At 45.4% G+C, this 24,714-nt stretch overlaps 1 protein-coding gene across 1 annotated transcript in view; it reads right to left on the minus strand.

Annotated features, from left to right (window-relative positions):
* ANOS1 (anosmin 1) overlaps positions 1-17,094 on the minus strand; it is a 451,571-nt gene extending 434,477 nt beyond the window's left edge. Inside the window, exon 1 of the mRNA XM_078657674.1 lies at positions 16,791-17,094. Coding sequence (XP_078513800.1) covers positions 16,791-17,015 — 225 coding nt within the window. The 5' untranslated portion in view covers positions 17,016-17,094. The remainder of the gene's footprint in view (positions 1-16,790) is intronic.
* Between the last annotated feature and the right edge of the window lie 7,620 nt (positions 17,095-24,714).

Here is a 24,714-nt window from a genome sequence, read left to right on the forward strand (position 1 = left end):
TTTCCAGGTGGAAGCAAACCATTGTAGTAAGTAGTTAGTGAACTAGGTTGACCTTAGAAGTCCAGATTTCCTAAATAGACACTGTGATGAGTGAGATTGTTGAAGCTTTGCATTTCAAAATATAGGTCACCAAAGATGTACTTTTGTATAATGAGTATGCATTTGCACCGTTTTTGGCTAGTTCACACATTTTTTTGATAATAGAGTTTGGTAGTAATTTAAATGTCTACTTGATTACTAATGCATCTATCAAGAAAGACTTAAGCTCCATATTCTAGTTTAAATTGTCCTCTTTCGTACACGTATAATTTGTCCCGTTAGTCCTCCTCCTCTCCTACCCCTGCTTACTCAAGCTGCTCTCTAGCTATCTCATAATCCCCACTTTGAATAATCTCCTCAGTCCATCATTACACCACGCATTAAGTGGAGAGCATGTGGGTTTGACCACTGACTCATTAATTAAAGCATACCTGTATGGGCCCTGTTGTACAAGCATTACCAAAAGCAATTGGTCTGGCATTGACTTCCAGCCTTTTGGCTTTGCCAATGCTTGTTTTGTCTTGTCATGGTTTTTGGAAACCTTGACTATTGGGGTAGGTGCCGGGCCCTCAAAGTAAAACAAATGGCCAAAAGCAAAAATATTTGTTTTTATTCTCTCAAAAAGGAGGCATTATCATAGTGGACCCTGCCACTCATGGAAACTACACTGAGTGTGGCTGTGCTCCGTGGGGAAAGAGCAGAAAGTTGTCTGTTGTATATTCTTACTTGGTTCAATATGGCTACTTGGTGTCTGTAGTCCTTCCTTAGTGTTTCTATCTTCTAACCTAGTAGTGTTCTATCTGGTGTGTGTGATTCCAGCCTTGGCAGTTGGTCTGGTCAGCTGTGAGGTTTTACTGCTCTGTTGTCTTATTCTGTACTATCTTAATAAACCTATCTTAATAACCTGAAGACCTGTCCTGCTGCTTATATAATTTTATTTACAACATTGTCCTTCACAGAAGTTAGCCAAGGGCTAAAGTGGGATGCCCCATTGCCCCATGCTATATGTGGTAGTGGGAGGAAGAAAAATGTAAATGGCACAATTACAGACCAATGGATGTAGACGGCTAACTACAGGTGTCTGTAAGTAAGTTTATTACATATATAAATTGAGCAAAAATCAAAACGTCTTCGCAAACATCGGACCTAAAAAGTTCAAGCTAATTGATTGGTTCACATACTTTCTAATTTAGCAAACTTAGCTAATCTTAAAGTTGTCTCTTTTAGTTACCCTTCTTATCTGGGAAAGTTAATCAATGGTTAGAGGTCAATGGTTCGACTTTGCACTCTGATTATAGGGAGCTTCTTCTGTTCTGTGGCATTTCCTCCTGCCACGAGGGTAGAAGGTGAAAAGCAGCAGTTCCTCCTACTCCTGAAAAAATACATGGTAGCTACTTCAGCTATCAGTCATGGGAGCATAAACCAATCACAGGCTTTTCAGTAGTTAATAAGTATCCCTTCCGGGTGAAGGGGTGCACATTTATGGTAGTTAATCTTCTACAGTGTCAAAGGTCTTGGTGTCAAAAGCAAGACATTGAAGGGAAGTGATGCAAAGAAAGACAAACCGATCATGACCGAACTCATACTATGTTTAAATCTAGTGGAATCAGGAGGTCTTTTTTTAACCCTTTCAGTTACATTTTAACAACGAAGGTCGGTGTGTTGTGATTTTTTCTTAGTTACTGCTCTGATGGGATTGGTAGACACAAAGAAAAGCCAGTGGCATTAGCAAATGGGAAATGCTTTCTTGAAATTCATCTTCCCAACGATGAAATTAACCCGGTTATAACCCTTTGTCTGCTGTTCAGGTAATCAGCCAAGTAATGGTTAATAACCACCTTGATTCCGGCTATACCTTTCGGACAATTACCATTTGTGCCAGCATTGGTATAAATATTAATGAATGTCAATCCGAGGAAGATTTCCTATTACCCCTCCCCCGCTTATGTTAAAGTATTCAGCCTATATCCACATCTTCCACGGGTCATTCGGTAAAGCACAAATCCCAGGCCTTCTGAGAAACTGACTTTGTAAAATGTCAGATCTTGGAATGACTTTCCGAACATTTGAAATTAAAGGAAACCAGGTCATTGCAGTTGTGTGAAAATATGCCCTTCCGACCAGACATTGTATCAATGTAGCTTCTAAAAGTTTGCTTTAAGTCATCCCATGAAGTGCTATTTTTTCACAAACAACATAATTGATGACATCACTGGTGACATTGCAACCACATCCCTAATAAGCCCCTTTAAGATGTAGCCGATGTGCCTTTGTATGATCCCAAAGAGGAGTTCCCTAGTGCAGGACTTGTGGTATCCGTAGCCATCCCAATACTGCTATCGCCACATCATTTGCATCTAAGGAAGTGTACCAAAATACAATCCATTAAAAAAAATGCCTTTATAGTCATTATTTTAATGACAGATATAAAAAAAAGAGACCCAAGCAGGAACTATAGCTATTGCCCATGCAACGTACGTCTGAGGCAAATTATTGAGTGTAATTTCTGTTGAACCTCGGTTCTCAATATTGATACTTAACCCTTTCTGTGCGCCTCGGGTGGGCTGTGCTGGTGACGGAACGGTTCCGTCACGGCCCGCTCGCTCGCTCGCGAATTCCGCGCCTGCGCTGACGTTCTAAAGAGTGGGCGGGGCCGTGACGGAACCATTCCGTCACAAGCACAGCTCACCCGAGGGCCGTGACGGAGCGGTTCCGTCATGAGTACGGGAGCGCCGCGTGGCCCCGCCTCCCCCTTAGCGCTGCGGCGGAATAGCCGCCGCAGCTAAGGGGTTAATATATTATTTTAGTCAGCTTCAGAGGGCTGTAACGGTTGCTAAATGCCTTCTTCCCCACTTACAGGCCTGATCCACAGGACAAGGTTAATAGCAGGGGGAGAGCATTTCACAACCAATACAATCTGAAGCAGAAGGGATATAATGCGATTAGCACATTCTACCCATTGAGGGTTGAATATTCGAAAATAAACAGGAAGCAGAAAGACAAGTATTGTATTTATAGACTAAAATGTTTATTCTGGCCATAATTGGCCCATAGACATTCCATTGTCTTTAATGAAGCTCTCAACATTCCAGTGTTCTAATTACGCATTATATTAACTAAACAGCCAAATTATATTTTTCTTTTATTTTGGGTTCTGTGGCTACAAGCTCTCTGTGGATGTTGAAATTCACCCTACATACTCAAAATATTATTTAAGAAATGGTCAGTAAAAGAGGAGAGAATGTGAAGTATACATTTATGAAATGTCCATATGTTACTGGCCTTGAAGGAGTCACACGTCAAAAAACAGTGCAAGTCACGATTAGCATCCTTTAGCATACTCTAAAAAATACAGGAATAGAACAGTACAGACTGCAGCTTTCCATCTCTGCAGATCATCATTGACATGTACACAGAAAAATCAGCATCACATGCTTAATTTGTGCTGGTGGTTGTCAGTGGTGGGCACAAGCACCTGCTTTTGGGTAAGTGGGGCTTATTTTTCATGGTTAGATTTTGATCCAGAACTGCAGACAGCAAGGGAGAAATGTGAGAAGGGGAGAGTAAAAAAGGAGAACAGTAACACAAGGAGACATCTGGGATGAAAAACAACCTGCAAGAGTTAGATAAAGACAGAAGTGTAGGTTGGTAGAAAAAAGAGGCATTAGGTGGAATTAAGACTAAATCATATGGGATTCATCAACACTAACATTCAGCAGCACCTGCAGTTGTCGTCTAAGAAAAACATTTGACTCTGAACTAAATAAAATGTTATCCAAGTATTCGATTAAGTTGATGTTTGTATGAGACGTGAAAGGATATATAATGCCATGGATTATTTCCTCAGCCCTCCATTAATATTGCTATTTTTAGAATTGTTTTACTGTCACTTGTACCATTGTTCTAACATTAGCCTTACCTTATTTAAAGATAAGCTTGAAAAATAAATGCAGAATTTTTATTAAATATAGACTTCTAAGTATAAATTCTTAGAAAAATTAACTTAGGTCTTCTTCTAGATTAGATATGTTTACTTGTACTTAGAGGACCTCTTTATAGCAAATTTGCTACAGGATGTAAAAGGGTCAGAGTGCAAGGTTGCTAAAATGGCAATTTATAAACTCTTTACCCTTAACAGAAAAAGAGGTGGATGTTGCAAATGTTGAAAGTCCTCTATGCACACAATGGTTGCACTAAATGTTAATCATTTGCAACAGAAAAGTCAGGGCAGTGTCTGTGTTTGGCCTCTATATGACACATCTTCAAAAAGACTACGGTAAAGAGCCATAGACAGACCTGTTGGTTCACTGCTATTCCACGCCCAAAATCCATCAAAGAAAAATCCACAGAATCTACTTTGTGGCCTCTTCACCCTGTGATGCTGGTGTAGATGAAAGGCCATCACTGTCCATAGCATCATTAGAATCATGCACCAAACATATTACCCCATTCAGGTTTGGGGGCAATTTGTTTTGATACACAGTGGAGTATTGCTAAGTCTGAATCAGTGACTTACGACATCTGCACACAAAGTTATGAGAAGTAGACCAGGGTTTGCATGCTGTTCTGGGTACCAACCATTCAGAAATGTCATTAGACCCAGTAAAAAAGATGCTCATGCCCAGGATCACATTTATTTTCTCCTATTGAGCCCTAATAATATTGACTGGCCTAGGCCTTCACATCGATGCGGATCTCTCTATAAACACCCAAATTGGCTCAGTGACATCGGCATGCTTTGTCCAATTGTGCAAACTGCGCAAGATTAGACATTTCTTTATCAAAGAGGCTATTACCCAAATTGTTATAGCCCTTATTCTATCTAAAATTGACTACGGGAATGCCCTTTATGTTAGACTCCCATTAGGCCAGAGACATTGTCTTCAGATGATCCAAAACCAAGCAGCAAGAATCATCTACCTGAAGGATAGACATTGCCATATCACCCCTCTACTTAAAGATCTCCACTGGCTTTGTTTAAAATTGGCTGTATACTTTTCATAGCTATCCAAGACACAGGCCCTAGATTTATTGTTTCGCTCATTGGCAAACACCAACCAATGCGCACTCTGAGATCTATGCATCAGAATCTTCTGACTGTGCCCAGATTTCAACGTAAACGTTTGGGCGGAACCCAGTTCTCATTTTTAGGTCCTAAGATCTGGAACACATTCCCTGCCTTCCCCAGGCTTCAGAGCGACTATTTTCAGATCAGGAAGCAACTTAAGACCTGGCTATTCACCTTGGCCTACAAATAGCTGCCTACCTGCCTAATTGTTCACAGTGTAGACTCCACAGCGCCAAGAAACCTGTTGGTGTACGTGCGCTATATAAATCCCCATGTAACATAACATAACATAACATAATAACAGCAGCACACCTGATAAGGACAGGCTTGGCCTTTAGGCGAGCATGCAAAACAACAACCTTACACCATTCAAACAAAGACCACAGTGGTCAATTAGGAGCGGTCAGAGTTAGCAGCTGGTCCTCGGGGCTTGCCCTTTGGTGCCTTTGGCAGTGCCCTACCCAGGAATAATAAGTATATAGGACTCAAAGAGGTAGGTTTACTTTCTGGCTTCCAAGGGGATGAAGATTGGAAAATGGATCAATCTGGTTTATGTCATCAAGGCCAGAGGGTATATTCGGTGAATTCTACTAGCCCAGCTCTATGAAGAATTGAGATCCACGCCCAGGAGAGATGTTATAGTGTTGGTGCGCACCGGGTTCATGCTGATACCACCTGTGGCTTGCTTGACATAAGATGACTGTGTCGGTTAATAAGGGTAGCCATAAACCTTACAATATACATCGCAGTGGGCGTACGTCTTTGCTAAGCAAATACTAAAAATAAAAATGTTGATTTTAACTGTGGCCTGTGGTCATGACGTTTCATAGCGTCAATAAAAGGGGGTTATTATCGTTCGTATGTATAAGGGGTGAGGATCTGGTGCACGCAAACAATGGGTTGCCAAACTTGAGAAGAAAGTGAATTTTTTTTGTTTTTTTAAACGTTAAAACTGGCGACCAAGACATTGGTTTCTACGATTGCTTTTGGCATAAGATATAAATATGTGATTCTGAGCAAATTACATCATGCAGTTGTACATGAAGGTGTACATAAGTGCTATGTAATTGTATAAAACCAACCACACAGTGTGCTGTGTAGTACTGTCGAACTGCGGGACTCACCACTCCCACTTCCCCATGACATTATGGCAAAACTTGTGTCAACCAGACCCCACTCACAATATTTTTCTACATTTAGGATCGCCTTTCAAGATGCCCCAAACTACCAATAAAAGCACTCTCGGTAGAGCCCTGCCCTGCCCTGCCCAGCCCCTTGGGCCTAGGCATGTGCTACAAAAGGTGGATAACAATGTAATTACACGCAATCCGGGCAAACATTTGAACTAGATAATTCCCCAAAAACGTGGTATCTCCATAATGATAAAACCTACATTAAAAACTGCCAAAACATACAAAAAAACAGTACTTGTAAAAACACGAAATAATAACGTTTGCAAAAATGTTAGAGTACTTCACTCTAACCACAGGTGCAAATAAAAATAAACACGGAGATTAATCACACAAAAACACACATCATATACTCAAAATCATTGCACGTGAGTCATGGGGGTTCTGAGATAAAAAAAGTAATTCTGAAAACCCATAACAACTGAGATTTGCTAAACAATTTCTGAAAGTCCTGATGCTCTTGAAATGTTTCGAAAACAAATATCCTTCTAGACTCCTAGGAGTGGGAATTCTACAACATCCTTGTTTCTGGAAGTCCCTGTTCAGAGTCAAGCTGCTCTTTAGATTTAGGGTCTTTAGACTTGGGGTAACTCTTGCTGAAAGCCATGCTACACTTGCACTTTGAGTGCAACTGACCTGAGGTAAGAAAACTATTTGATGATCGTGTAGAACCTGATTCTGCTGCATGGAATTATAGAACTATACGTTAGGAGAGAAGAAAATGTTTGCATGACTCAGAAAGCTGTTCCACACTGTGCTTGTTTGGTGTTTGTTTTCTTGGCCTGGCCTGGCATTGCCTGGGACCTTACCGTACATGTACTTCATAGTCTAAGAGTCCACTTTAGATGATGGGCATTTCAACCATATTCCATGTAACAATCTTCAATATGTTATTCACAATACTCCACTCTATTGGTCCGCAACATGCCTGGGTAAGCTGCCAGAATCCATAACCCGATAGTTTCACCCCTGCACAGTAACATTACCTCATATGCTCATGCCATTTAGAGGGGTGCTAGACACACCTGGCAACCAAGATTTCTTAACTGGGAATGCCTGGTTTTGGGAAAAGCTAATCCACATATCTTGTCCAGTCGCTCTCATACCTTGCTTGCCTTTCCAGGAAGCCCAAGAAGCCGGTGCCACATCCAGGAAGTTGTACTCAGCCTTAATTAGAGGGGAGGTTACAAGTCTGAAGAACTCTGGGAATCGGATGGTCCTCATTTCCAGGAGGTGCTCACAAAAAAGGATTGAGTTTGGTACCATCAAATCAGTAGTTACATGTCATGTGGATTGGGAGGTAGTCTCTGTAGCAGGCCTAATATAATTTACCAGGGAAAGGACTCTTCTTTATACTTTACACCCTCAAGGCCGGATTTATATTCTGGATGGTAGGTCTTACACAGTACTTAATTTGTAAAAAAAATATATGTTCCAGGGCCCTCGTCAGGTGGTCACTTCAGCTTGCACCACGCTTTACCCCTGCCAACGCTGCCAAGGACAGTACCAACACACTAACAATCAAACTCCTACAAGTGTGACAATTCAGACTATTTCAGGCTCAAAAGGCTATAAGAATGGATTAGGCGTCAGATATTAGTAATTTTTAATGAACAATGAATTAAAAAACAACTGTTGTTAGGCTCATATCTAAATTACACAAACAGTGTCACAATGTGGCAGATTGTCATAAGTTCCAGTGTAGGTAAAAAATGTTTTTTCCAGCAAGTACCTTAGCAGGGAAACTATCACCCCAAGATCGACACACTGCTCACTCTGAGTAGCAAAGAGTAGCCACAAAACGTTATAAAACTAGGAACTTATTACTGTAGGATCTGAGTTCTATATGTGTTAACATATTTTCTCAAAGACACAGAATGGGAGGAACCCTTTGATACATCAGGCCCTGTGTTACTTTTGGCAAGTCACTTCCTTGATGAGGAGTGGGACTATTTCGTCAATTTCTTTAGGTATTTTCCAGGAATCAACATTGGGCCAAGGCGTCTACATCGGTTTATTCAGGTTCTAGTTTATCCTTTCCTTTCTCTCCCTCCACGCATCTCTGAAGTTTCTGGTGGAGGTTATAATTATTCAGAAAATTCAACAAAGTATGTGTTACTTCATCTGGTACATAATAATACCCAGTGGTGTGATATTTAACGAGGATGTATGACGTTACAACGCATACTTTTACAACGCCTACCTTTACATCGCATTTTTTACAACGCATACCATTACAACGCATAATGCTTTTGGGCGCTGGATAGTGAATAGTTTAATTTACTATTCCAACTCCAGTCCCCGTGGATAGTAGGGAAGGTGTTGGATAGTACATTAAACCTATTCCCTATCCTAGAGCGCCCCCAAGCGCTATGCGTTGTAATAGTTTGCGTTGTAAAAGTTGCGTCGTAATGGTAGTGCGTTGTAAAAGTTTCGTTGTAAAGGCTGTTCACCATTTAACGAGTACTCTAAATACCTCCTGCTCCAGGTTAACACCCGCAATAGGGGGAATTACACGCTTAAGTAAGTGCTTACCACATCAATTTCCACATGTATCAGAGTTTTCCCCCCCCCATGTTTAATCCCAGTAAATTTCATCAGGTTTCACCTGCCTAAATTTACAGTTGAATATTATCGACAGTGCAATAAATACTCAGAATTATGCTCCCGCCTTTTTGTGAAGGGATCAGAATTTAGCCCTCGGCTCCTAATCAGATTCATAGAGAGGAGTCGCCAAACTTGATAAAGCCCATCATTGGTAGGCATTCCGCCCAGTGGTGGAGAAGCAATGACACTTAAGTAATTAAGATGAGATGTGGCCACTTCTTTAATGGTCAAGCCCTTATTATTAATATGGAGGTCTTTGCTTGAATGGCCAATTATATGTGTGGTTGGAAAGAACAGGTATGATCCCTTTTTTAGGATTTAATTTACTTTACTTCCATTTTACACTTCTATGTCACCATAAAGCCTCAAATTATTTTAGCACACAGTGAAGTTTAATAGATTGCAAATGCACATTGTCAAACAGCTACAACTATAATTAAAATCATCTTTCAGAGAAAGAGTGTGTGTGTGTGCTCACATTGTGAGGCTGGGTCGGCTCTTTCTTATAGGCCTGATTTGGGATTCTGGTCGGGTGGATCTTTTACAAACGCCATTGATTAATGGTTGAACATAAAGGGCCACGTCACTGTGGTATCAAATAGTAAGAGGTGCCAATAAGCACCGCTCTTGGGAAACAGCAACTGACCAGAATAAATGGGTCTCTGAGAATCTCAGTTCTTCGACGCTGGTAAATGTGGCGGGCTTGGCACCAAAAGGTGGTGCTGCTCTGGAGCACTCTTCCCAGGATGCTTCTGTCCAAGGAAGGAAAGGACAATAATCCATGCGGGAGCTAGAGGACACCACAGAACCAGCGGCTAGGATGAAACCCGACATGAGCCTGTGCCATGCAGGTGCATAAGAACGGATATGGAGGATACGCTTAATATTTGTTCACGTGCTTATGTGCTTTTATTATCCAAAAACAGTTGTCTAGAAAGCACTGTCCGTCAATCCCATCGTTTTGACATTCCTCTAGTTGTCTACACGGGAATAGACTAGCTACATCAACAACGTCCAAGGCCCCAAGTCCAAAAAACAGGTGTCAGGAGAAGTGAGTTTGTAGTGGGCACAGGGGCATAGGATCATTAGTGCCACAGATGCACAGTGCTCGGGGGTTCCCTAGTGATATCAGGGAAGCACTGAACCCCTATTATGTGTGTCTTATTTCTATCCAAACTGGGTACAATGCACAACTACTTTCCTTGCAGTATGGTCCATGCCACACTCACTGCCTTTGAATTCTTTTAAAGTATTATATGCAGCAGTATTTCCACCAATAGTTTCATTATCCAAAAACACATGATGTGGCAATTGTATCCAACCTCACAATATTGTTTTCAACATTGACTTTTCAGAACTTACAGCAAAGATCCCTTTGGTGTCCATGCCCTGTGATGGCAAATGAAAACAGGGGAGCATAGCAGCTGTCCCTGCAGCAGAAGCAACTGCACCAGAGCCCAGGGGTGTAAGGGCACACCGCACGCCAATCATGACTCTCTACCAATTTTGGGAATGAGAGGCCCGTTTTTTTTATAAGCATAACCCGATCTGGGGTATCCAGGGTTCCCATCCACAGGTGACCTGGCATGACAGTTCAGGCTAGACAGTTTCTATTGGAGCATGGCAGCATCTGATTTGCATATGGCTGATCTCTGTGCAGAGGAGCACAGTGGCCCCAAAACAAAAGACGGACTAGCACCCGAATAATTACCAGAGGCTCAGATTAATTCAAGCATGCCATCCATCACTTTATACGTATTTCTCTGCACCATAGTCCAAGTCACACGGCGGGCTCACTGCCAAAACAACAGCTGGGTATGAAACCCAGCAATTGAGTAACCCTCGATTTATAGCTGCCCGGTCCACTCTTGCTGCAAATACACTGAATTACAACTGATTTCCCGAGTGCAGGCGACTTGCTCACATCCTCGGCAGCGAGTTAATACAATGGCGAGGCGCTCTATCACAAACATAAAATCAATGCGAGCTGCGACACAGCCCAACTCCGGCCTCGTCGCGCGCAGGCATTTCTGAGGGTGAACAATACTGAGAAACGGCCGGGCAGTGCGGGGCAGGCGGGGGGATGCATTGAAAAGAAATGGGGTCGTTAATGCGGAACAAATGACCATTGAGAGTAAATAGCAAGCACAACAATTGGTGGCGCAGAGGACAACGAGACACCCAGAGACAGAAGTGCATTAAAATTCAAAAAAGAGGCAACGTCAAGCCATGAAAAGAAACAATCCCGCTGGGTTGTGTCTTCCCGTACTAGTACCCCCTGCTGGTAGCAATTTAGAACTGCTGCCACAGCGAGGCCAGTTTAATTAGTAATAAACGGTGTTCGTCTTCCTGTTGTATATGTCACCAATCAAAACAGACAATCTTGACATAAAAAGTAAACGCTTCCAGGCCAGGGACCCAGACAGAAGGGCTGGGGCGGGCACAGGATGCCTTGTCACTTCTAACACACACCCTGGGATGTGTGTGCCTAAACGCCATCTGTTTTCTAAGGAGCGAGGGCAGGCTCACTGTGACAATGCACAACCCAATTTATGCAGCAAGGCTGACTAAATTATGCAACAAGAAAGGCAAATTATGCTACGTAGTGCAGCACATTATTTAGAATTATCATTTCACGTAGTTGACCGTTTGACACAAATAAATGTCTGAGCGAACTGTGTACCTCAATAATACCAAATTACAAACTGCACACACCAATCCGCAAAGTAAGGTGACCAGTTGTACCTCTGCAGCACCAGGTGTGGCCTTTTTTGTAACTTTTGATCGACTTGAGATAGAGACTACTTGCATTGAAATCTGCAAATTATGCGAGAGGTACTGGGAAATGTGGCAAGTGTGATTAATCCATATTAACATGGAAAACGCTACAGCAGCAGAATCGCATAATTCCAGTGGCCTTGCGTATGCCCTGGGAGAATAGAGATTTTAACATGTGACTAACTAAATAGGTGTGACGCAGGAGGCTGAATCTTTGTTGGGCGCCTGGCCCACCACACCGGTCTGTCTCAGCTCTGCCACTGGCACGTACCCCACAATGTAACTACATCTCATTCTATATAAACTTGCTTATTATCAACTGTCGGTCACAATTCAAAATCGTGCTAGCATTTTATCTCCCAAAAAATCTCCTCACAGTCTCACTGGGCCGATGTACTATCCGCCTCCTTTTCTCCTCATTCACAAAAGGAAAAAACAGAGCCTGCATTTGGCCCTTTATCAAATCCAGTACCAAAATATGTGGTCCTCTTCTGAATTATGCTACTTCACTCGGTGACGTAGCAGGCCATTTCTCATAATACAACCAAGGAAGATTAACCGTCCTGGTAGTCCCTCTATGGCCAGTTAAAGACAACCAACATGAGGGTGCTTGGGTCCCTCATCCTCCCTCGGTGCCAATGCACCTGCTTTATTACTGAGAGCTACGCCACTGGAGTGACTGAAGTCACGTGACCTGGGCCCGGATTGGTCAGCCACGCGCACTTGACCATTCCAGGCCTTCACTGGGCTCTGTCCCCAATGGCGCGAAAGCTCAGTTAGTTTGGCGACTCTTTTTGAAACGTGCAGACACGTGCGGGTCACTCACAAGCCGACTTCAGGAAAAATTTAGTCAGCCTTTTATCATTTTATACAAAACGCCTGTGTTCATTTGAAGATCATATAATAAAGCTTTCAATACATGAAAAAGTATAATGAAACTGGGATACTTGCCCAATTGGGCACTAGATAACTCATCCAATCCATTATTATTCTTAAACGTATCTTGCCAGGCGACTATAAACTGATCACAATTGACAGGAAGTATATGCTTAGGTAGAAACGGTCATTTAGTCTGAGCACTGTTCTCAAATTATCTGAAAAGACCAAGGACGTGAGCCAAGCGCCAGCCCCATATCTTTTATTTATTACCACATTTATAAAAAGCTAGCCCTACCGAAGGTACTGTGAAGCAATTGCACACTTAAAATGACAACTGTTTAAAGAGGTAGGGGGAGGGGTGGAAACGCACTTTCTCCAAGTGCTTCAAACTTTGACCGCGGCTCATGATGCGTCTGCACCGTTGCCAGGGCTTGGAGCCTTCTGTCCTCGACCCTTCATTAAAGGACAGCGTTGAGACTCGGGGTAGGCGAGGCCCGGGTTTTATGCTGCCTCCAGGCTCCTGCCCCGGCCGCTAATCCCTGTAATTTAGATGAATTGCCTCTGGTTTTATGTGAGGAGTCGAGGGGCTCCGAGGAGCCCTTTTAAATCGCTCATGAAGGGACGTGGCCACCTATCAAGCGTCGTAGGCACTAGGCGCTTCTGGCTGCATGCGGTATCGGTGGCGTTTCAGACAGGCGCGCGTGTTTTCTTAAGAGCGAGGTTGTCCCCTGGTCTTCAAGAAAGCTTCTTTTACACAAGAGGCGCCTTTTATGCCTCGTGTAATCTAGATGTGGCGAAAGGATGCACCTCGGCGACAGTGCCCGTCTCCCGCTTCGAGGCGCGTATAAACACCGGCCTTCGAATTGTTTCAGCAGCTTTTTCAGGGTGTGTCACAAACTGAGGCCCCCTCCCCTGCCGTCTCTATGGTTTTAAGCACTGTAGGTAACAGGTATTAGTTACTATTATTATCCAATTTAACACACTCAATATACCGACCTTGAAAGGATGGAAGGCTGAATCAGCCTGACGAGGAATCTAACTCTTGACCCGCACAACACCTCGCCTATCTATCCTGCCAGCATGTGGTTGACCCTGACATGCAAAAAAAACCCCGCCCCTTACACTTTAAACTTGCTTTACAAACAAGGGTAGTCCTTAAGTGGCAGTGGCTAGATGTCCAGGACACAGCACCTGAACCACAGTATCCCTCCCCAAGCACAACTATATACATGCACAGCAGTCTCAACACATGTCCGTCCGCTTTGTACTTATGTTACGTCACAAGCACTTGGTGTGAGGAGACACTCCTGCACGCTCCCTGGCTACCTTGGTGCTTTCTCATTTTGGACCGCGGACAGAGGAGGGGGTTATCCTCGCCATATCCTTGTGCGCCTGGCACACTCTTTGAACCTCAGTGCTATCTCCCGTCCAGGTTTCACCCCTGCATTAATATTTATTTATTTATGCGATTTTATATAGCGCGAACTTTACCCGAAGGTGTCACAGCGCTTTACATAAGAACGAGTTGAAAAACATAAGGATTTAGCATTACACGCGTTACATAAAGGATACAAACAGAAAAAAATTGCAAATGTACAAGATCCTCCACCCTCTCCACCCTTCACGGTGCGAGTTCAACAAACGAGTTAGACTGTGAGTCTGCCTGCACTAGCGTGTGTGCAATCACATACATATATGTATTTAGGGGAATGCTGTGCTTCACTGGCTCACGTCCACGTAGCATACCAGGGGCTAGGATGTTACAACAAAGAGAAATGTCCCACTGCTGAGGGGGGGATGCCTGAGTTTGTAATTTCTTCCACTTCGTTTTTAGAAGTGGCAGCCCTGGGTAGGGCGGGCTGTGGTAGCATATATATAAAACACATTGCAGGTCAGGGAAACACGTGTGCGCTTAGCAACAGGATCACATCGCCCATATCATATGAGTGAATATACAGCGCTTGAATCCCAAAGCGCTGGGTGACAGGTTTCCACAATCAACCCTCTCACGGGTGCGTCTTCCAACGCCCTCAGAAGGATGAAGAGCAGAGTGAACTAGATACATTTTGAAACCGTGGTTTTGGATAACACACGGATCAATAGGGCGGACGCATTCATCTACTGATCCACAGGAACTCATCTAAATGACTATACATATCTAAACATATGTCTTTTATACAGCACAATTTCATCCCAAGGGACTTCTTGGCGCCATATAACAGATGAATGAGTCTTACAGGAAACCAGCATGTGAAATAACCCCCTTTGCACTAAATAGCCGCACTGCCTTTCCACAATCTAGTACTGCTTTAAAACTTAGTTTACTAAATATCTGTTCAACTAAGACAGCTTTGGCACATTCCTGTTAAAATAACCGCATATTAAAGGCACCCTGAGGACAGGGAGCAGTGGTCCCTGGGCAAGGAAGAAGACCCCACACTGCAGCGGCCACCCACCATAAAGCGCCCGACAGCAGCGCCCTTTCAGGCCCCTGCCGATTTATGTGGCTTCCGTACGCCAAGCAAGACGAAGCACGCCTGCCTTTACGACTCCCCGCAGCAGCTTCGATATATCACTCACAGTAGATAACACCGGGTGTCTCGGACTGCAGTCGGCACTTCCCGTGGCTACACAGACACCTGCCGGCCGCCCCGTGCCACACGTTCTCAGGTGTACATGCCAGTGGCTAAGCCTCCCAGAGTAAACACAAAAACAAGAAAAACAGCATTGCAGCGAGCGGCAGCCGAGCCCCCTCCCCTCATCATTCACCAACTGTGAGGAAGAAACACTGACATGAAACGCGCCTGGCTGAGGAGAGGGGGCACGCGCCTGTGATGTGGTGGCGGTGGGATTGTGCGGGTGCTCCAGAGGGGAACGGAAGTTGGATTGCACACAACTGCGCCCGGTGCTTCATTTGTGACAAAAAAGTGACCGGGCTGTGGTCAGGAGGCCACTGCAGCTTGCACCACACAATGATAGTAACAACACAACTACTAACCATCACACTGACTCCTACTAATGGGACAATTCGGACTATGTCAGGCCTCCAAAGTCCTAAGAATGGCTTGGGTTGCTGGGAAATGTCATTTTTAATGTATATTGAAATAGTAATTACCTGTTTTAAGGTCATCTCGAAACTAGCCACACAGCGCCACCTTGTGGCAGGCTGTTTCAAGGGTCGATGTTCACAATTAAAGCGCAGGTGCCGAGCACCGGAAACCACCGACTGAAATTAAGCACTGTCTGCGCCCCCTGTGTCGCACTTCGCACCGGACAGTGCCAAGAGCTACTCCGATGACTCTAAGTAGACAGTGGCATAACGCAACATGATGCCACCCCATAATGTGAAGACGGGCTCCTGAGTCTTCCATATCTCAAAGTCAAAGATATTCGTAGTCTATTGGTTGAATTCCCTCCCCGGAACGTTAGGGGCCAGTTCTGGCTGCCCACACCTCCCCTCCACTTGCGCCAGAGGGGCAACAGGGGATTGCGTTATGCTCGTCAGCAGACAGTAGCCACCCTTGCACACGCACTTAGTGAAACACAGATCCGACTTCAAACTGGTGATCATGAAGTGATGACGGTTTCCCTGTTCGCTGTCATTCGGAAGGCACCAGCCTCAATTGAATAATATTCTCACGCGCTTGGCAAATGGAATGGCTACAAACACACTCTCCTAGCATCCTCCCTCCCCAAAACAAAAAGTTTGCCTCTAATGATTCCAATGGCTCACACTTCATCCCCATAGCTGTGAGAACAGAACAGGTAGAGGGAAGTGGAGAATTATAGTGCCCCGGGTTTGAACATGTACAAATGGAGTCTCCCCCAAACAAATAATCGACAACCAAGAAACAGCAGACAAGTGGCCATTATTCACAACCCCCAACATAATAAATACATTGGCGACTTTAACTTGAATATCGATACGTCAGTATCCCATCATACGGAGACATATTGACCAAGTCCATTCTTAATTGTAAAAAAAAGTCGCAAGTGCACCATCATTGCGCTCTCCTAAGACATACATGGCTGGAAGTACCTTTTAAAAGGGTACCATACACGCCCCCTTAAACTCCAATCTGAGTGGCACTCTTACACTTTTTAATTTTTGTGCGCTATGGGTTCATCTATCCAAACTGCAACTGACCCTACAGTGCCCCTTTTTTTAAATGACCCGGGCTGCATCAGTGGCAGCAGGCACTCCCCCCCCCCCCCCCCCACCGCTGTACCTGGAAGTGCTTGATGTAGGTGGAGATGCGCGTGAGGTGCAGGCTCAGGCAGCGGGACGTGCAGCGGGCTCTGCATATGCCTGCACTGGAGAAGGACTCGTCCTGTTGCTGCTGCTGGTGCTTGTGCCTCCCGGGGCCCAGCAGGGCACGGCTGCGGGGCACCCCGCTAATCCACAGTATGCAGGCGGCCAGGAGCAGCGCGCCGGGCTGCTTCCGCGAGAGCATGGCGATCCGAGCAGACAACACTCCCGTCAGAAACTAAACACAGCCAACTTGCAGGCAGTCATTCAACTCTGAATCCCCATCAGTGGCAAGCACTCCCCCTGCAAGCGCTCCGGGGCCGGCGGGGGGCGGGGCGTCCTGCCTCTGGGGGCGGAGCAAGCCGTGAGTGACAGGGAGCAGAGGCGGCCAAGCAAGAAAGAAGACGCGCGTGCGAGTGCCATCCGCTTCCTCACCGCCCGACGTGGGGCGGGGTATGGTTCCGATGGGCGGGGCGGACCTTGAGTGACAGGGGCGGCAGCGTGCCGAGCCGCGGACAGGTCGTGTGTGTGCTAGGACGGCCGCACACGGCGTGGAGGCTCTGTACATCACCCCAGGCGCCTGTGCGCGCTGCTCCTATGGGTCGCAGTGCTCTTGGCTCATTTCTGTATGTACTGTGCAGTGTGCACAGACAGTGACCCAAGTCTACCGTAGACTACGAGCTCCAGACTTTCGGAAAGTTTTAAATAAACTCCGGCCTTAAAGTTGGCCGGGTCCTCCCGGTGCCTAGCACCGGCAGTTCTAAAAAGAAAGTGCCCAAACGGTCTCTATCAGGCTCTCCATTTCTGCCCTCACCCCGTCCTGTGTCTCAGCCCAGGCTGCTGCTGCTCGAGCTGCTCGAGCTGCTGTGGGCTCGGCTGGGCAGTGTCTGGAGTCTTATCTCCAGCACGCCCTAGTTTTTCACAGGTCTTTAAAGACCATTTATATATTTACATACTTTTGTAAACTGGTTACAGAGGCTTAGTTGTGTTTTCTGGTCCCAGTATCCCCTGGGCCCCCACTCTGCCTATTCCTTACATTTGTATTTTACATTTAATGTGATAGTGTGAGGATGCATTTCATGAAAATAAATATAAAGTAGGGTTGCCAAAAGAAAAACAAGCATTTGCAATGCAATAGGTCTCGCATTAGGAAAGTGTCAGCTATTGGTATTGTAAATGACAAATTTTTAAAATATGTGTTGGCTTTGAAAATATATAAATTAATAGCATTGTTATTCACAAAGCCAATAGCTTACACTTTCCTAATGCAAGTCCTATTGGCTATGGCAATGCTTATTGGTAGCAAGCGAGGACAGTGCTGTTGTTGGGTGATGATGTGGTTGGGCTGAGTGATGTGGTGGTGTATTAGAGTGATGTGGTGGTGTATTAGAGTGATGTGGTGGCCCCTGAGGGATGTGGTGGTGTCCCTGAGTGATGTGGTGGTGTTCCTGAGTGATGTGGTGGTGTTACTGAGTGATGTGGTGGTGTCCCTAGTGATGTGGTGGTGTCCCTGAGTGATGTGGTGGTGCCCGTGAGTGGTGCCCCTGAGTGATGTGGTGGTGCCCCTGGGTGATGTGGTGGTGTCCCTAAGTGATGTGGTGGTGTTCTTGAGTGATGTGGTGGTGTCCCTGAGTGATGTGGTGGTGTCCCTGAGTGATGTGGTGGTGTCCCTGAGTGATGTGGTGGGGCCCGTGAGTGGTGCCCCAGAGTGATGTGGTGGTGCCCCTGGGTGATGTGGTGGTGTCCTTGAGTGATGTGGTGGTGCCCCTGAGTGATGTGGTGGTGTCCCTGAGTGATGTGGCGGTGTCCCTGAGTGATGTGGCAGTGTCCCTGAGTCATGTGGTGGTGTCCGTGAGTGGTGCCCCTGAGTGATGTGGTGGTGTCCTTGAGTGATGTGGTGGTGCCTGTGAGTGGTGCCCCTGAGTGATGTGGTGGTGCCCCTGAGTGATGTGGTGGTGTCCGTGAGTGATGTGGTGGTGTTCCTGAGTGATGTGGTGGTGTCCCTGAGTGATGTGGTGGTGTCCCTGAGTGATGTAGTGGTGTCCTTGAGTGATGTGGTGATGTCCCTGAGTGATGTGGTGGGGCCCATGAGTGGTGCCCCTGAGTGATGTGGTGGTGCCCCTAGGTGATGTGGTGGTGTCCCTGAGTGATGTGGTGGTGCCCCTGAGTGATGTGGTGGTGCCCTTGAGTGATGTGGTGGTGTCCCTGAGTGATGTGGTGATGTCCCTGAGTGATGTGGTGGTGTCCCTGAGTGATGTGGTGGTGTGATTGAGTGATGTGGTGGTGCCTGTGAGTGGCGCCCCTGAGTGATGTGGTGGTGCCCCTGAGTGATGTGGTGGTGTCCCTGAGTCATGTGGTGGTGTCCCTGAGTGATGTGGTGGTGCCCCTGAGTGATGTGGTGGTGTCCCTGAGTCATGTGGTGGTGTCCCTGAGTCATGTGGTGGTGCCCGTGAGTGGTACCCCTGAGTGATGTGGTGGTGCCCCTGAGTGATGTGATGGTGTCCTTGAGTGATGCGGTGGTGCTCCTGAGTGATGTGGTGGTGTCCCTGAGTGATGTGGTGCAGCAGCACAGAGACTGAAGCTAAAAACACGCAGGGTTGAGTGCAACAAAGCGCGTTCAGTTTATCAAAGCACAGAATGATGGAGCCGGGAAAAAGCAAGGGGAAACAGGAAAACACAGGGAGAGTGTATAATGATAGAGGCAGCGAGGGCTGGGGCTTGGACAGCAATCAAGTATGGGGTCGAGAAGGCACTGAATGGGAAAACATGGAAAACACCCAGGGCCAAGGAAGAAAGATGCAAGCACACGGGAGAGCAGGCAGAGACCAGAGGGCAAGGAGTATGAAGCAAAACAAGCTCTCGGCATTGCTGTGGCGGGGGGGGGAGCGGGAGCTCATTCCTTTGACGTCTGATGCGGGGACGGGGGAGTGGCAGCCTTTGAAGTCTGATGCGAGGCACAGAGAAATGGTGGTGTGTGACCTGGCAGGCGCTGTACACGCGCACAGATCACATGAACTGTGTCTAATCTGCTGTTTTGGTAGACTGTTCTTTTCCCCTTACTATAATCTCGCCGGAGCAATGCGCAAGCGCATTGGCTCAGGCGAGTCCTAATGACAGCCGGTGTTTCCAAAAGAAAAATGACAGCCCCGTGTGTTGTTTAAAGAGCCTGCAAAGAATTAATCTTGACACTAAATAGGGTTATAAATAAAAAAGTATGTATTCATTTGTAATGTAACTTTTCTGTCTTTGTTCCCTTTAATTACCAGTCATGGATCATTCAGGCATCCCTACAGCACAATTAAAAGTGCTTTCTATTTATATTTGCTGTTCGAAGTATGCCCAGATAAGTGCTGAAAATACGGCTTTAGGTGACTGCTTATTTTTTTACCGTCTGGTACATCAAAATAATGAGCTGGCAACCCTAATCATAAGACTGGAAGTTTTTTGCAGGATCAGCACATTATTTATTTTCTCCACCCTCAATCCCTGATTAATGCCATAATAGCATTAGTTTAACTTATATCTGAAAACCTACACCGCCGTCAATAAAAAGCTAAGTTACTTCAAGTGTCTGGGAATGCACCCTGCATTCAGACAACTCACTACTCATTCTCACCGTCACTTTCACGCTCACCCTGCACTCACAGTGATCACAATGTACTCACATTGCACTTGCGCTGTTCACCCTGTACCTCACTCCGCAGTCACACAAGCACACTACTCACCCTGCATTCATGTGACACTTCACTCACCTGCCCCTCTCACTGCTCAATCTGCAATCTCACTCAAGCAAGCCCATCACTAACCACACATTAATTCGTCCCACTCTGCGCTTACATCCGCACCCAAATTCATATGGTCACTTCACTTACTCACTTCTCTTATCCCAATCTCACACTGTTGCATCGCTCACTGTGCACTCACATGGGCACTCCTGCCACCCACACAGCACAGAGGGTTAATGCGCCTGCTACAAAGAACATGTACCATGCAGATCACAGAACTGAGTGTGAGTAAACTATGAGTAGCGCTATAAAAAAATGAAATGTTTGTCAGAAAGGTGCTACAGAGAGATGAGGTGCATTGTTGGTGAATGGTAGTGAGGTGATTCATGAAGAAGGCGGAAATGGGTGAGGGGGAGCGAAAAAAGACTGCTGCACCGTGTGTGCCCAGTGCTAGGGCTATCCCTGGCTGGGAGTGTTAGCCCCCCCGAAGTTTGAGTCTTGTTGCGCCCCTGATGATAATCAACTCTGTTGTCCTTCACTTTCTTAGGACCCCATGGTGAGATTGTCAGATCCTGAAAAGGTCAGAAAAATAAAATAGACCCAAGAGCCTTCCCTCCTGAACCACCTTGCACATCTTTTCAGGAACCACATGCTTTATCTCCCTGACATACTTAAATTATCTGCCCACCTCCTTTCCATAGGCACCTTGTAGCCCAGCCAATAACCGTCCCAAAATCCCATTCCAACACTCTGGCCTCTGCTCTATTAGGATAGTCCCACAAGCATTCACACAATCTATCTGTCTTAACCAGTGTAGCAATACTTTGAAAAAGACTGGCATAGGACCACCTCCTAGTGGGTCTCCATTGTACCTCACTTGCAACTTGCCAAAAACATAGCATGATGTGATGTTTATCTCCATGTTTGAGAGCATTCATGTCTGAAACAACACATTGACCTGCCACAGAAACCCCTATTGACATCACAATAGGTCTGCGCATTACCCACCTGCCCCAGGGGTACCCCCCACTCAAAACTGTGCCGGGTGACCGAGAAAGGACAAATACTGAATTGCAAAACCACACAACCTATGAGAAGCTAGAGTGGGTCGCATTGAAGCCATCCACTGAAGTCGTAACTGCATCCCCTACCCCCTCTTCCCCCTACCTTCCAAAAATTATTTGGATTAATACTCATTCTCGGACTGTATTCCTCAATGTGCCACTACCACGTCAGTGCCCGCAGTCTAACTGTGCTTTCCTAATAAGGCCTATGTGCTTAAATAACACAATCAACCTCTCTGTATAAAAAGACGATATCCAGTCTTGACGTTCACAGAAAGCCTGAGGCATTTAGCTAACTCACATTCTTCCTTTTTTGATCCTTCTTTGGTATGCAGCTCCCTATTTCAAAACATGCATATATCAATGAATTTTCTTTTCCAAATCTTTTCCTTAGTAGATGCTTACAAATATTCACGCAGAGGTATAGTTAGATCCATATATGGCAGCTTCTTTTGGGTTCAGATTTATTTTACCACTCCTCCCCTTTCCTGCACCCTCTCTCCTGAGATCATTTCCTACATTTTCCTTCTTGTGCATTAAACATTTTCCTTCACAGTTTGCACCCCTTTCTCATGCATCAGGCTTTTTTGTGTACTTTGTTCGCGCAGTTTCTCAATCCCTACTGCCACTTTTAGTTTCTTCCCAGAAATCCCTTTTCTTTTACTTCCCCCCACCAAACCATCCTCTACCCCTATGGATTTAAAACACTTATTCCTTATTCTCCGCACACAAATACCATGCTAACCACCATTTTCCTATAGATTGTCATAACTCTCTGCTCTCTACATCAAGGCGCAATTTTCCTTTGTCCTCAGAGTTGCTCTTACATTCTGACTTGTGCAGCACTTATCTCCCAAATGCTTCTAAAAACTCTTTCTCCCCTGTACTCCCCTTCATCATGTGCCATCTTGTCCGCTATTCCACACCCCCAAAATTCACAGAAACTACTTCAGCACTCCCTTACCTCTTCCAACTGTTTATCATCCTCATCACAGACATCTTCCAAATCATCCACACCTCCAACTATGTCTGTCATATTCACTGAACTCACACCAGGTCTCTCAACGCCACCAAAACCCCCATCAGTTAATCTGATGAACATTTTAACAGTTTGTCAGATTTTTTAGCAATACCGTCACCTCCCTCATTTTCTGAAGAGCTGCACAGCATATTCTCCTCTTTTCAGACCAGCATCCTTGATCTGCAGTAGTCTCTGGATATCATTCTTGGCTTCCGATGCCAGAATTTCCTGCAGCCCTTCCTCCAGGCCCCTTCTGTCTGATGGTGCTTCTAAGCCATGGGCCCCATAAAATAATCCAAGTTCCCACCCCCATTCTCTAAAATGATCACAGGGCACCCTATAGAGTGCCCACTAACACTCCCACACTCCTTACCTTACAAATCCCTGTACCCTTAAATCAACAAGTAAATTATTAACATTGCCCCTTACCTTCCTATCACAGTGCCTACTTCATCTCCATCTTTCCCACTGACATCACCATTATAATCTCCACCCTGACCACTACTTTTTACCCAATATCTAGCCTAGCCTTCCTGGCCACCTTGTCCGTTGTAAACATCACTGGCCTCTTCATATTCAAAATATTCTGTTGTTACCCCTTCTTTCTGATACCCAAGCGTGTCATCTGTATTAGCAGAACTACATTTCCCATAATCCTTTGTGGCACACTTCCCTTTCTAATGCGAGCAGGTGGGCACTTGCATTTTAGCATCCCCTGCTGGCCCGCCACCCTCACTGCAGCAATCCCAAATGCTGCTGCGGCCCCTGCATAAACATGCCTTAAGACTAACCAACTCTCTCTAGCTCCCTGACCTTTCTGGCCCTAATGAGGATATGACTGCATCCCAATACACTGCCTCAGTTGACCCACCCAATGCTGCATCCTCAGTAGGGGGTTTGCACTTGGCTGTGCTGCTCAGCCAGAGACTCACTACCTCTAAAGGGAGGCAACCTGCTGGGTACGAAGTTGTGATTGGCAAAAGCTCCAGCTCACTCTATTTTTATTAGATCTCACATGCCAACAGCACATGTGCTGTCTGCTGGGAGGGGTATTGCTTACAATAAAGGGTTTGGATCTCGCCCATTACTTTCAAATCATTGACATCATTGTCACCCTTCTTTACTACCTCCTAATTGGCCAGTGTGTGCCTCGTGTCACTTCCTTTTCTTTGTGTAAAGCATGGACCAAGAACAGATTGATTCATCTTAATTAGTGTCCGGCTGTTGCTTGTGCTGTTATTTAAGTACTATTTCTTTCACTGTTGCACTTTTTTATAAATCTTTTAAAATATTTATCTTTTGCTTATCATGGTACTTGTACACGTCAGGACACTTCCTCTGTTTCCAGTTCTCATGCTGCTTTCTCCATTTGTTCTGTTTTCAAAGCATTGTTTATCTACGCCTGTGGATTTTGGCTTATTTGTTCAACTAAAAAAAAAAAAAAACAATTTACGTTGTTTGGATTAAGCTGTTAGAAAGTATAAATCCCACACTAACAACACATTTTACACCTTCATGATGCATGCCTCTGCACGCCTATTTTTGTTGCCTTAAAGCCACTCATCCCCTTTATGCCTCATACGTTTGCATTGATTTTCAGTTCAGTTCCCTGTTTAAGTTAATGACACCCACAACTGTTCTACTCTATGCCACTCCACTCCAATCTACACCACTCCACTCTATGCCACTCCAATCACGCCACACCACTCTATGCCATGCCACTCTACACCACTCCATGCCACTTTACTCCACTCTACGTCACTCCACTCTATGCCACTCCACTGTACTCTATTCTCCTCCATGCCACTCTACGTGACTCACTCTATGACACTCCATTCTATGCCAGTCCACTCTACTCCACAGTACTCTACAACACTTCATTTTACTCTACACAACTCATCATTATGTCACTGTACACCAATCTAAGCCACTTGTCTCCACTCCACTCACCTCTACGGTGCTTCTTGTCTTTCTACGCCACTCCATTCTACTGGTCGCCATTCCACTCTTTTCCACTGCAGTCTATAGCACTCCCTCCTGCTCTACTCCATGCCACTCCACTCTTTGCCCTGATATGCCACTCTACACTACTCC

The sequence above is a fragment of the Lissotriton helveticus genome, chromosome 8, assembly GCF_964261635.1.
Source record: "Lissotriton helveticus chromosome 8, aLisHel1.1, whole genome shotgun sequence".
NCBI classification, from domain to species: domain Eukaryota; kingdom Metazoa; phylum Chordata; class Amphibia; order Caudata; family Salamandridae; genus Lissotriton; species Lissotriton helveticus.